Raw genomic sequence first — 12,602 nt, 5'->3', positions numbered from 1 at the left:
AGGGGGGCTGGGGGGTGGTGAGGGAAAGACTGGTGAGGGATGGGGGGGGGGGGGGGGGCACGGGGGGGGCCTGGGGAGAGCGAAAGGGGACGGTGGTGTGGGGCCCTGGGGTGCTGAGCGACAGAGCGGAGGGAGCTGGTGGCGTGAGGCACTGGGGGACATTGGCACATGGAGAGGAGTTGGGGGGAGGCGGCGCTCTGGGGCAATGGGGCAGACTGAGAAGACAGGCGAGGGTGAGGGAGCTGGGGGCTGTGTGGGGCAGCGGGTCTGACCTGTAAGTCAGGAAAAGGCAGCGAGCTGTGGTGGGCTGGCTGATGGAGCAGAGCGGTGGAGGCAGGGGCCTGGGGCGCTGGGGTTGGCAGGGCAGACTGGGAAGGCTGGGGTGGGCAGTGGTGGGGTGTTGGAGGAAAGACTGTGGGAGGCATTGCCGTGGGATGTTGGGAAGGGCAGGCCGATGAAAGCAGGGCAGTGCAGGGGCCTGTGCTGTTGGGGCGCAGTGAGGAGGGCTGGGGGAAAATGAACCGGGGAGCTGGAGAGGAATGAAGCAGCCTGGAAGGGCCGGGGGATGTGGGGTGGGCAGCAGCCTGGGACAGGGGTGAGCAGAGACTGAGGCAGAGACCCCCTGAGTGCAGTGTGAGGCTGTTGGCGACCAGGATGCCATCACCCTGTGAGAGAAGGTGAAGGTAGGGGTGGAGCTGCATTTGTTCTGAGCACTGAGGCTGAGAGACGGTTTAAAAGGCTGTGCTGGGTCTGTTCTCCTTCCCGTCACCTGCAGCGGGTGTCCTGAGCACCAGAGAGCTGCAGTGGGACTGCCCTAAGAGCAGGGGAGCTGGGTAAGCCTGAAACTAGACACCGTAATGTGTTCCGTATGATAGTATCACCTTGTTTGCCTGTCAGACAGGGCTTGAAGCTGATATCCTGGTCACGTGGTTGTGAGGATTTTGTGACAAAGCTAGTGAATACTTAGAACTTCCCTTCTTTTGGCAGTTCGTTGTCTTTCTTCGCCTTCTTCCGCTTCTTTTTTCTCGTGACTTTTCTTGGTGTGCAGCTGTGCAGTGTTGTTGTTCAGGTGAACGCTGACGCAATGTTTAATATAACTGTTTTAAAGTTATTTGTTTTCCTGGTCAGAACTTTATAAACTTGTTAACTTAGAAATAATCATTCATTCAGGATGAAGCTACATTCTGTCTGGGGACGTGCGTGCTCTTCTCTCCCAGGCTCCTTTCCCCAGCCCCCTGCCAGGCTGTTTGAAGGCCTGCCTAAGGCCTTATCTAAAGGACAATCCTGGGTCCTGTTTCAGACGAACCTGTAGAACAGGTCAGGTAAAAGTGTTCCCAGTCCAGTTCTTTTGAAATACACAGACTCTCTCACCACTAGAGGACACTGTCTGCCTGCCTGTGTGAGCTAGGTGCACGTACAGTTTTCCTTGATGTCATTCAGGAACTTCTTCATCAGATCTCCTTTAATGAAAGATAAATGTGCTCGCCACTGAGTGGCGCACTCTGCAATAGGAAATTCAGAAGAAAAATCTCATTAATTCTCAGATGCTGCAGTCTCATGGTCAAGAAATGCCTTTTCCTTTAGCATGAGAGTAAGAAATGCATTTATTCTAAACTAGGCACTATAAATAGCTCTAAGTCTCGCTAGGGAGCTCTGAAGCTCACCTAGGGAAACCAGTGATGTCTTCACCTTGATATTGGATGGGGATATTCAGCAAGACGTGTCAGTACAACTCATTCACCTTACTCAATTTTTTTTTCCAGCAAACCCCCCCGTGAGGGGAGATGGGGGTTTAGCTCCAATTTCTGGCTGGCTTCCTGGTAGTCAGGGCTGCTGTGCTGCTTTTCCCTTCAGAAAGGAAGATTGTCAGTGAGCTTATTGTTCTGAACTTCATCGAGAGAAGGCTCTGAGTTGGTGCTTGCACCTTGCTGCTGAGAGTGGGATCCGATGTGCTTGGCGATGTTACCGAGGCAGTGCAGGCCCTGTGAACTCCTGTTGTTTTCCTTTCTGCAGGAGCTAAGCGTGGCTCTGTACAGGCATCTGCTTGGCCTTCAGGACAAAAGCAGCCCGGACCAGCCTGCAGCTGGAAAGGATCTGCACCTTCTGTGCTGTGACATTGATGCAGCGTTGATTGAGAGGGCTCAGCGGAGCAGCCCCTTCCCTGCCTCCATATCCTTTGCCAACCTGGACATCATGGACTCCACTTCCAGGGAGCTGTTCCTCAGCTCCTACCTGGGCCGTTTTGGCCGTTCCACCTTTGACATTGGCTTTTGCATGTCTGTGACCATGTGGATCCACCTGAATCACGGGGATAGCGGCCTGAGGGAGTTCCTGGCCTTCCTCTCCTCTCTGTGCAAGTACCTGCTGATTGAGCCGCAGCCGTGGAAGTGCTACAGGGCCGCTGCCCGCCGCCTGCGGAAGCTGGGCAGGAACGATTTTGATCACTTCCGATCTCTTGCTATCAACGGGGACATGGTGGAGAGGATAACGCAGATCTTAACGAAGGAGTGTGCGATGGAGCTGGTGTGTTGCTTTGGGAGCACCAGCTGGGACAGAAGCCTCTTGCTTTTTAAATCAAATGGCTCAAATCAAGAGGGCAGGGAGCCCTCGGAGTCGTAAGTGACTGACAAATGGCCTCTCGTGTTCCTGAATTCCCAGGCCAGGAGCTGTGCACTGGTTAGAGACAGGGGCAGGAATTCCTATATCCCGATCGGGGTCAGACCTTGACCTCCCCAGGGAGTTTGAGGCAAGTGTGTGGTTCTTTTCCATCTGTAATGATGCAGTGACCTTGTGGGTTCTGAGGTTGCTGTTCCTAGAAAGTGCTCTTGAAATCAGAGTTGCTCCATACGTGCTTTCTATGTATGCCAAGAATATGCCCTGGATGAAAGGAGACACGTTTTTTTTTTTTTTGTCCACGTAACTTTCTGAGGAAAGGGAAGGCAAAAACAATTCTACCGATGTGTGTGAGGTGCTGTTCGTCCTGCTTTTTGTCTTATTTTCTCTATAAAACAATTTGGGAAAGCGTGTAACCTGGTTTACCAGCCGTGAGCAAGTTGGATCACTTCAGAGCGTGTCTGGCTGACATTTTGGTCAGGCTGCAGCCCATGCACCTCTGCCTGGAGTCTGCTTTGGCAGCTGTCAGTGGCGTGATCTCTCAGGAGTGAAGGATTTCCATGGTAGGGCATGTATTCATTCAAGTGTGTAACAAAGTAAGAGCTCTTTGTAATTATATCCTTAAAATAAAAATTAATTTTATCAGTAAGCTGTTTGCTTTTTAATCTTTCTGTTCCCATTATTTTCTAACCTACGCAGTCTCAGGTAACTGAGTTTACATTGTATTTGCAGGTGTAAGTGACGCTTTGGTAAGCCTGAAGCTCAGATACTGTGTTTGGCTAAGGTTGAACCATGACACCTTCGGGTTGTTTCCTATCATTCAGTAAGATCTAGAAAGGAGAATAAAAAAACACCTAAGCAAAATGTCTTAATTTAACTTAATTTCACTTAATCTCCCGACTGGCTTTTGTTCACACCTAGTTAGTGGTTTTGTTAGCTTTTGTAGTAAGTAGGAGTCATGCTTCTGTGGTGGTGTTTAAACAGATTACAAACTTTCCATGAGTGTACTATGACACGCAGAAATAGATAACCGATGACTCCTGCGAATTTCTGAGTTCCGCAGCTTCCTTGCCGTGAAGTGAGAGGGAAGCCCAGCTATGTGCCCGGAGCGTTGTGGCACGGGAAGCTGGAGAGGGGGACATCTCCTGCAGGAGGTGCTCTTGTCTAGCAGTTCTCGTGCCCAGGTGAGCCCGTGCATAGGGCAGGGAAACTCCGGTCACTTCAGTTTATGTCCTGGCGGGGACTTCCCGGTTGTTTACTCTCACAGTTTGATTTCCTCCATAATGATCTCAGATTAAAGAGCAAAGCATGTGAGTGCTCTCCCTGGCTGCACACAGACTTCTGGATGAGAAGCTGCTGGGATCCATGAATGGATTTGTGAAAAAATGCTCGTGTGGGTGTGTGCATGTGTTTAAAGGGACTGAGCAGGGTCACAGAAAGGCTTTGAGGCTCTTATAAATGCAATTTCCACAGTGCTCTACTTCTCTAGGAAAATACTTCGGACTCCCACCAGGAGTCAGGAAGGCTCTTCTGTTGAGGGTTCCTCAGCCCACTCAGCTGCAAACAAATGCGTCTATCCTGGTGGTGGTTGTTAATTTTCTTAAAAACGACTTTAAAGTCTGCGCTGCTTTTACTACCCTCGTGGGAGGGGAGGGAAAATCAATTCCTCATGTATTTCCCTGGGGGTTCACCCAAGTGCCTGCTCTCTCTCTCACGTTACATATAAATATCATTTATCACTTTGGTAATTAAGCACCTCATCTGCCACTCGCTAACCTACGGGTAAGCTCTGCTGACTCGAGGGGTGTTGGCTCACCCAGCACGGAGGCAGCTCAGCCTCCCCTTCGTTCTGCTTAGGTGCTGTTCCCTGCGCTGTGCAGCTGGTGGCACTGGAGCATCACGCATCCCGTGGCCCCAGCCCTTGAGATGTTTTTGTTAGGTTGTGTCAATACCCGTTGTGGTTCTCTGTGAAGTTTGAAATATTTAGAAAATAGACCTGGACTATATCTGTTCAGCCCTCAAATTTAAAGGGGTGAGCAGGGTTTTCTGCTCTTCGTTTCTGCATGGGGATTTACACAGTTGTCTGTGAAAAATTGGATAAGGAGTTGCTAGGAAGGTAGACAACCCAAAGAATTACACACAGGAGACTTTCCTTGCACCGTCTGGAATGACCTTCCTCTTCAAAGAGAGCCTGTTTTATGTTCCTTCTGCGCTGAGCGATAGATCAGTATCTGCCTGGGTGATCCCTGTGGGCTGCTCATTGTTAACATAATGGTGTTTTTTTTCTTTTTTTTGCAGCCTTTCTATGCTGGCTGTGTACAGACATGCAGACCAGCCTAGTGTGTATATAAGTGTGATGACTTCTTATCTGTCTCAAGTCTGGACTATTAAATTGCTCATATCAATATGTCCAACTGTCTCAGAAATGGCTGAGCTCCAAAAGCAGCTCTGTTTGACTTCGGCACAGCAGTATGTTTTGTTTCTGTTCTTTGGATATTGCCACAAATACAGCTCAAAATAATGTCAACATGAATCTCTCTGTATTTCTTGAGATACTGAGTAGCTTAGACTAGAGTCAGTCCTTTAGCAAACAGTATTCAAAAAAAAAAATAAAATCATCTCTATTTTCTTTTCAGCTTGCTGCTTCTGCTCTGCAGGAAGCTGTCACAAGATGAGACAGGTGGGACCCAGCTCCATGACACAGCAGCAGAAGAAAGGCTGTGGATCTCAGCTGCAGAACTTATGTAAGGCTCTGGATGATTTATATTTTTTATATACGATACTCTCTGCATTTTGCAGTGTGCTTAAAAGGTGTTCACAGGCCTCCTGAAGGTAGAACGTAAGGAAGGTAAAGGTGAGGGTTAAGACCAACACTCCTGCTCCATATTGCTCAGAGCACTTTGCAGAGTTGGGTGGCGGTAGTTCTTCGTACAGATGGGGAAATGGAGGTGTCCCTTGCTTGGTTGAGGCTGTGGGGGTGGCTAGCCATGTAGAGCCCAGGGTATTTGGGGTAAGGGACGGCACAGCTGGCACAGAGGCCTCTGTGCTGAAAGTCCTGCTCGCTCATCTCTGTGACACGAGGATGGGGCCAGCCTGGTGGTGGCTGCTGCTGCTGCTAATACGAGGGAGATGCAAATGTGCTTTCATTTCTCAGCCGGGAGCTTATGGCGTCAGACAGTGCTGACATCTAGGTCCCTTTGCCATTCGGCTCGCTCATTTCGTGTCATGGGGTGTGTGTGTGTATGTACGTGTGCTTGCACACTGGAAGGGTAACGAGGAGCTCCTGCTTGCTGCCTCCTACCCCATGGCTCCAGCACAATGGTTGCCCCTTGCACGGAGCACATGTGGGTGAGCATTTCCAGGCAGGTGCAAAATGGTGCGTGGCACTGGGGTGGGACTGTCAGGATGGTGCCCTGTTCCTCCTCAGCAGCAAGCCGGGATTTCCCACGCAAGTGCTTTGTCAGGTTCCCAGGCTCTGAGGTTTGTTGCTGGGCACCATCAGACCTCGCCTCAGTTTTCCCGTCCCTGACATGAGCTCGATATCCACCCACCGCTGTGGAGATTCCTGATGGGGAGAATTGGCTGGGTGTTTGCACAGCACTTTTGAGAATGAAAAATACTGATGAGCTGAGCTGTACCATCAGCTGTGAGCTATGCCATTGTTCATAATAATCATTGCAGCCACTTCAGATATTAATTAGGTACTGTACGTTCAAAGTGTTCTGACTAATTAAGTCTCACACCACTGCTGTGTAGCAAGTCACATTTAATTATCCTATTTCCTTGGATGGAACAATCTAGACAGTAGAGGTAAGGCGTTGAGTCCTGAGCAGGCCAGCATGAAAGTTGGGCTGGGAACACAGAGGTGCCAGTTTCTGGGTGATTCTGCTGTGGCTTCCAGCCTTTGTAGGAAGTAAGACTTCGATGGAGTAAATGAGAGGGCCTTTTTTAAATTAGTTCTTATTTTTTAACTTTCATGCTGGGACAGTTTTCTGTCTCCTAGATTCTTGTGCTGGATGAGAACAAGGGATTCACTGAGTGGGGAAGAATTTAGTGCTTAAATGTGGTGCAATAGCAGCAACTTTATCAGTTTAACGTTAACAGCTGCCAGATCAAATGACTGTTGTAAACACCTATCTCCCTGCAGCCTGCTTCCATTCTTGCGCACGTAGATGTTGACAGCCTTGCAAGTGCTGTTCATCAGCATTTCTAAATGGTGACAGGGTTTAAAAATGGTCTAATTCAACTTTCCCCAGAATGTGTGACCAGCCCAGGAGTGGAGGAACCAAGTTTAGGAACTGAGAGCTGGCAGCAGTGTGTCTGCTCCCATAAGCAGCTTCCTCTAGCTGGAAACCCAGCGACTTGTCACTACAGGCTTGTGTGGCAGAAGCTGCAGATTTTCGGATTTCCTTTGCTCAGCTGAGAGCAAGTTTGTTCTTGTTCTTCCTGGAACTTTGTTGCCTGTGAATTAAAGGAGAAAAGTGAGAGGTGTAAACCCCATGAAGCATGGGCATCAGTTCCTGGCACGTTGTAAGCCTGAGAAATAGCAGCCATGAAACAAACACAATACCTTTTCTCTACCAGGTGTGAGCCAGTTCCCTTGCTTTTTGTTTTGATTTGCTAGGTGAGCTGGTGGTGTGAGGAAACAGATCCCCTTTGGCAGAGTTGGAAGGGTCTTGCAGGAGAGACCAGCTGCAAATCCAAGGAGTGAGTCTGGACCCTGGACTTGTGCTGAGGGCTGTTCTTGTTTGGCCTAGTTGCAAATGAGGAGCACTTGGGAGGTCAGAGGGGAACGATGCGGCTTAGCCACGTACACTCAAGTCTGATGACTAGGCGAGAATGGACTCTTCGAGTCTCAGAGGCTTAGATGCAGTCTCTTTGGACCTAATGGAGAAGTTTACAGGCAGATAAGTGGTGTGTGGGAGGTCTGTCCTGCCACTGGGCTCACGCCTGAGTCTTTGGGGTTTCATTCCAGACACCTCAGCTTTTTCATTAGATTCACTTGTGCTAACATGGGCAGGAGGTTTGGCTTCCCAACAAACCTCTTATCAGCTCACGCTGAAGTTTCTTGGAGTTAATTCTGTGCCGGTGTCCTGCTGGAGCTGGGTCACCCACTAGGCCTGGAGTCCAAAGGGGTCCTGAGTTTGAAGGAGAAAGCTTGGGGTCATGGTCTGGGCTCAGAATATGCTTATAATGCTTTGACAAGTACTGAAGGCGGTCGGGTCTAAAAGATCTTCGCTCTAGGGTGGGAAATGTGGGTTCCTTTCTTGGCCTTGCCACCAGCTGGCTGCAGGACTTTGGTGAGCTGCTTCTTTCCTTGGACTTGTCATCTTGCGCCCTTTATTTCACAGGGAGGGATAACCTGAGATCTGTGTGCTAAGCTCCTGAGCTCTGAATGTCAAGTGATGTGCAGACATGGTCTGTGTCGACCTGACAATCAGAGTTTGAGCAGTTGTAGATCTAGCTTACAATGTGTATGTTATCAGCTGGCTGGATTTTTATTCTGAGTTGCAATAAAACTGCTTCATCCTTGGGTCTTTAACGAGGCAGCCTGACTCTGGGCAGAAGGTTTTATTTTGAGGGATAATGTTTTCAGAGCAGCGCAGTTTTCTGAACTCCTGTGAAGCAGGGAAGGTAAGGAGGGATCTTACTCATGCTTCCACAGCAGAATGCATTTTCAATCAGTTGCAAAGGCACTTATTTAACCTCCTTCATCTAAGTTGTATGTGGTGGGCCAAAGACTAGGCATGGCACTGCAGATCATCTACCCTGTGTTCTGGCATGGAGCGCTTCGTGATGCCAGGTTAAGTCATTCTATTTTATTGTTGCAGTAGCAAGTTATGCGTCTTCCATGTGAGTGATAAGGGTTTAGAGCTGAGTTTGAGGGTGGTGTCCCTCCTCGGCCTTCTCAGTTTCCCTCCACCCCTGGGGTCAACCCAGAGCCTGAAGTCTGTGAAATGTACAGAAGCTGCTGAAATGCAGCTTTGTTACCCCAGCAGCTGAAATCCGGAAGCAGTCATGCTGCAACAGGCCTGCCCTCCTGCGAGAGAACAAGCTGCAGGGTGACACATCAAAAGAGAAGGGCAGCTCCTGGTGTTCTCCGGGGAGATCAAAAGGAAGTAAGCAGGGCGGCTCCTCTCCTGGCTGCCCCTTGAGACTGCTCAACTCTTTCTCAGTGTCCCTTTAATCTGCATTGCCTCCTAGAAGATCCATGTTTCAGGCATGGGAGATGGTGGTGGGAAAGGCCCATCTCTGAGGTGGTAGGTGTGAGGGCAGTGACCCCTGGTTGCACGTGAGGAGTTCCCGTATCCTCTGTGAGTAACGCTGATGGGAGAGCGAAGGTTTTGACGTGCCCTCCTAGTGCAGCCATCATCTTTGTGTCCCACCGGAGCAAGAGACGTGCATAAAAAGGTGCAGGGGAACTGGATGGGTGTTCCCCTGTGTGGGACCTGGGGTTGATCGCCCCCTGAGAACATCAGTCCCCTTCTGCAGCCATGGTACCGGGGCAGGAGGTCTGCTCTGCGCGGCTGCCGCTGCGTTACGCTAATTGCTGCCGGCTCACAGAGCAAGTGAATTAGCGGGGCACTATTTGAAAGTAGCCAGGGCTTTTCAGGAATGTGTGTGGGGACAATTATCCGGGCTCTTGGATCTCCTGGGACTGATATGCTGGAGTAACCGCTGCGTTCTGGACATTCCCAGCCTGACCAGTGCTGACTCCTTGTCCGGGGAGGCTAAGTAGGGCAGATGCTGAATTATTTTTGTCCTCCAGCCCCTAGAGCGGGACCTGCCGTGCATTCCTTACTGACTCAGGTTGAGTTTTAACTCTACGTTTTTCTTGACCATCGCTTGAGCAGATGCTGCTTAGTCTTTTCCTCAGAGTACCAACTGTTGGTACACAGGACAAATGCTGGAGAAGAGAATTGCCTTCTGTTTGCCCTAGATCTTTTGAGGCCACTGCAGATCACCTCCATGCACAGCCTTGTCCTTGGATCAGGACAGTCCTGCTGACCTGTGAAAACACTTTTTCTGCTGTGCCTCAAACAACCCCTGCTTCTCAGACCTTTCTGCGGGACTTTCCAGAATGGTCTGGCTTCTTCTGTGACGTCCTGTGGCAGCGCTCAAGGCAAACTTTGCCTTCACAGCAAAGCCATCTGGGAGCAGAGTGGTTGAACCTGATCGCATTGAAATGTGCAATAAAGTATTCGGCCTCGAGTAGAAGAGATACTGTCTGAAAGGCTCTGCTTAGTGAGAGGAATCAGGGACCTCACAGGAGTGGTGAGACTTGGAGCTGCTTTGAAGATGGGAGGAAGAAAAGGAGAGTAAAGGCGGAGGAGACTTGGGAATCAAATTAGATATTCCCGGGGGCCCCTCCTGGCCCTGCATTTATGAGCTCTTTTCTCCTGCGGATGGTACTATCGGTGCTGGAAGTAGGAAGGTTGGTGGCTCAGTCTCATCTGACCTTGAATAACATCAGGGCAGAACTCATCTGGGGGGATTCCCAGCCCCGGATCGTTAAAGGACCCATTTACCTGAGCTGTAGGTTGAAGAGTAATGCAAAGGGAAAGCAGGCCTGTGCGAGGTCTTTCTCTCCCCCATTGCCAGTTTCCCAGGTGACTGGTTGGTGTCCCAAACACTGATCTTTGCCTTGGGGGGAGGTGGGGAGCGGAGAGCTGCTCTGCTTCTCCGTGTTCTCTCTTGATCTGCGTTTCTAGCTGGTGCTGTCACCAGCAAACTCGCTCTGCTCTTTGCCAAGGCTGCAGGTCCTGGCTGGTAGCTGTTCTGTGCTGTGTATGTATGTGTCTGCGTTTTTTCCAAAGACCAGCTTCAGCTGGTTTATGTGAAGTGCTGACTTCAGGCATTGTGCGGAGCATGACTCAGAAGGGTAGAGGTTTGGGGAAAGGGAGGAAAGTCTTTTTAAGGAGCTGCAAACTATAAGCTACCATGAAGAGTATTGGTAGAAGCGGCCTGGTTCTCTTCCAGGTTCAAAAGGAGGAGTATTAAGGATTTACAAAGAGCTGGCACAACTGCAAGGCAAAGAGAATGCTTTATGGAGTGTGTAAATGCTCGTAAAACCGCTAGTAAACCTGTTAATGTTGTGTATGTGCGGGTGTGTGTGTGCAGAAGTAGGGAGGAGAGAAGACGCATACCAGGAGGGTACGTGGGGATTTACGGAGGGCCTCATGTTCCCTGTGGAATTAGGCTGGTGGCGGTCACAGCTGTCCTCAGCAGAGCAGCTAGCTGATGCAGAACCTGGTTCCCATCAACTCCCTGCCCTGATTTCAGGGCACAGGGCAGGCGGGTGCCCTGAGCCCATCAGCTGCTGCTGCAGCCCCTGGTGCAATATCATCTCAGGGCAGTCTCACAGCCTTTGGCTCTTAAAGAGCAGAGGTAAAACCACAGAATTAGGTTGGAAAAGACCTAAGACCATCAAGTCCCACTGATGCTCAACTTCAGGCCATCAGATCCCTTGAGAGAGGTAATGGAGAGCTCGTTCTGATTCCTCTCCCTGTGATATGTCTATGGATATCACGTAACAGAAATACAAATTTGGCTGTGTGATAAGGCAGGAGAATGACCCATTTCACCCCATCGCAGGAACTGCTTTGCATTTGCACCTGCTGTGGGGCAGAGGCACCTGCACTGTGGTTGCATGATGGCAAAACAGGGATGGGGGGCAGTGAAGATGGCAATGAGCAGACTGATCTGTGCCTGAGTGGCTTGGGGAAAGGAAAGGAGCAGCAGCAGAGCCGTTCCTGAACGTAGCCCAGAGGCTGGGCACCCCCGTGTATGAGAGAACACCTCCCCACTTCCCTCACTGTGGCATTTCTTTGACAAGACGTCAGGGAAGATGCTCGTCAGGCAATTTGCTGATGTGGGAGCTTTGAAGCCTATGAGATTCGCCTTCTGCGCAAAACCTGCGAAAGTAGGTTGGAGCCGTCTGCCCTGGTTGCAAGCAGTTCCCTCCCCACGGCAATGGACGCTGTAAGATCAGAGCTCAGCAAATGCACAAAGGGAAGCGCCAGGTGGGGCCGGCAGGCTGGTCGGTGCTGCGAACAATGCTGACAAAGCCCTCTGGGGCTGGGCGGCCCAGCCTCTGCATTGTCCTTTCCCAGCGAGGTGGAAAGAGAAGCCTGAGCTGGCTGCATCTCCTGAGGTTTCCCAGCCCAAGGGCTGTCTGCCTGCCCCGATTGCTCTCCTGGCTTCAGAGCAGGATTTGCCTGGGCTGGGGAGCGTGTGGGGGTGTGCAGGGGGCTGCTTATTCCCAAACATCCCCAGCTATACTCATTGTTGCTGTTAGGAGTACCGAAGTCGCTCCTGGTCTTTCTGTCTTGCCTGTCGTGGTTCATCAGGTGTATTTGGTCGCTGTTGCTAACTGTAATACAGTCCTGTGCATTCAGGAAAGCTCTCACCTGTGTCTGAGAGCTGAAAGGAGCTCTGTAGGGCTGCTTCAGACACCTTCACCAGGTTTTGTATCCGTGCAACCCCCTTAGCTCAGCAGATGAGCTCTGGGTCCAAAGGTCCATTAAACCTTGCAGGTTTTTTGTTCAGGTAGAAAGGCTGGTATTGTGCATTAGAGGAACAGAGGCCAGTTGTGAAATCTAGATCCACATCTGAAGCTGGACTTGGATCTCACCCCAGACTAAACAAATGTGATTCTGCAAGGCTTCTTAGATGATAAACACCAAGAACAGGGGCAGTTGTCTACATATGCATTAGACATGTCTGTTCTGCTCTGCAAAAAGCAGCTGTTTGCTCTGAAAGTGTAGAAAGATCTTGATTTTTTTTTTTTTTTACAGTGTAGGATTCACCAAAGAATAAGGGAATGTGTCAGCTTTGGTTCTGACCTCAGCTGCAGCAAATGTGAAGCAGAGGAAGTAATGGGAGTAACAGGAGTTGGGGCTGAGCTACCCCAGGAAGGTGAGAATCTGCTTTAGTGAAGTTAGGGATGTACGCAAGGATTAGCTTACCTATGGAGAATCTACTGCTGA

At 50.2% G+C, this 12,602-nt stretch overlaps 2 protein-coding genes across 4 annotated transcripts in view; one reads left to right on the top strand and one right to left on the bottom strand.

Moving 5' to 3' along the window:
- The window catches only part of BCDIN3D (BCDIN3 domain containing RNA methyltransferase), a 38,962-nt gene that overhangs the window by 418 nt on the left and 25,942 nt on the right, over nucleotides 1-12,602 (top strand). The window contains exon 2 of one of the 3 annotated variants that reach the window (XR_005815002.1): nucleotides 5,250-5,357. Coding sequence is in view for 2 of the 3 variants with exons in the window: in XM_040539804.1 (XP_040395738.1) it covers nucleotides 1,948-2,619 (672 nt within the window). In the remaining variant the exon portion in view is untranslated. Of the gene's footprint in view, nucleotides 1-1,763; nucleotides 3,260-5,249; nucleotides 5,358-12,602 lie in introns of those variants that run through there. The other 2 variants (XM_040539803.1, XM_040539804.1) reach the window with 2 other exon arrangements.
- The window catches only part of LOC121061215 (keratin, type II cytoskeletal 80-like), a 46,774-nt gene continuing 39,420 nt past the window's right edge, over nucleotides 5,249-12,602 (bottom strand). Inside the window, exon 8 of the mRNA XM_040539771.1 lies at nucleotides 5,249-5,359. The gene's annotated coding sequence lies outside the window, so the exon portion shown is untranslated. The remainder of the gene's footprint in view (nucleotides 5,360-12,602) is intronic.

The sequence above is a fragment of the Cygnus olor genome, chromosome 29, assembly GCF_009769625.2.
Source record: "Cygnus olor isolate bCygOlo1 chromosome 29, bCygOlo1.pri.v2, whole genome shotgun sequence".
Taxonomy (NCBI): domain Eukaryota; kingdom Metazoa; phylum Chordata; class Aves; order Anseriformes; family Anatidae; genus Cygnus; species Cygnus olor.
Note: the sequence above shows the minus strand (reverse complement) of the source record. Positions and strands in the feature narration are given on the sequence as shown.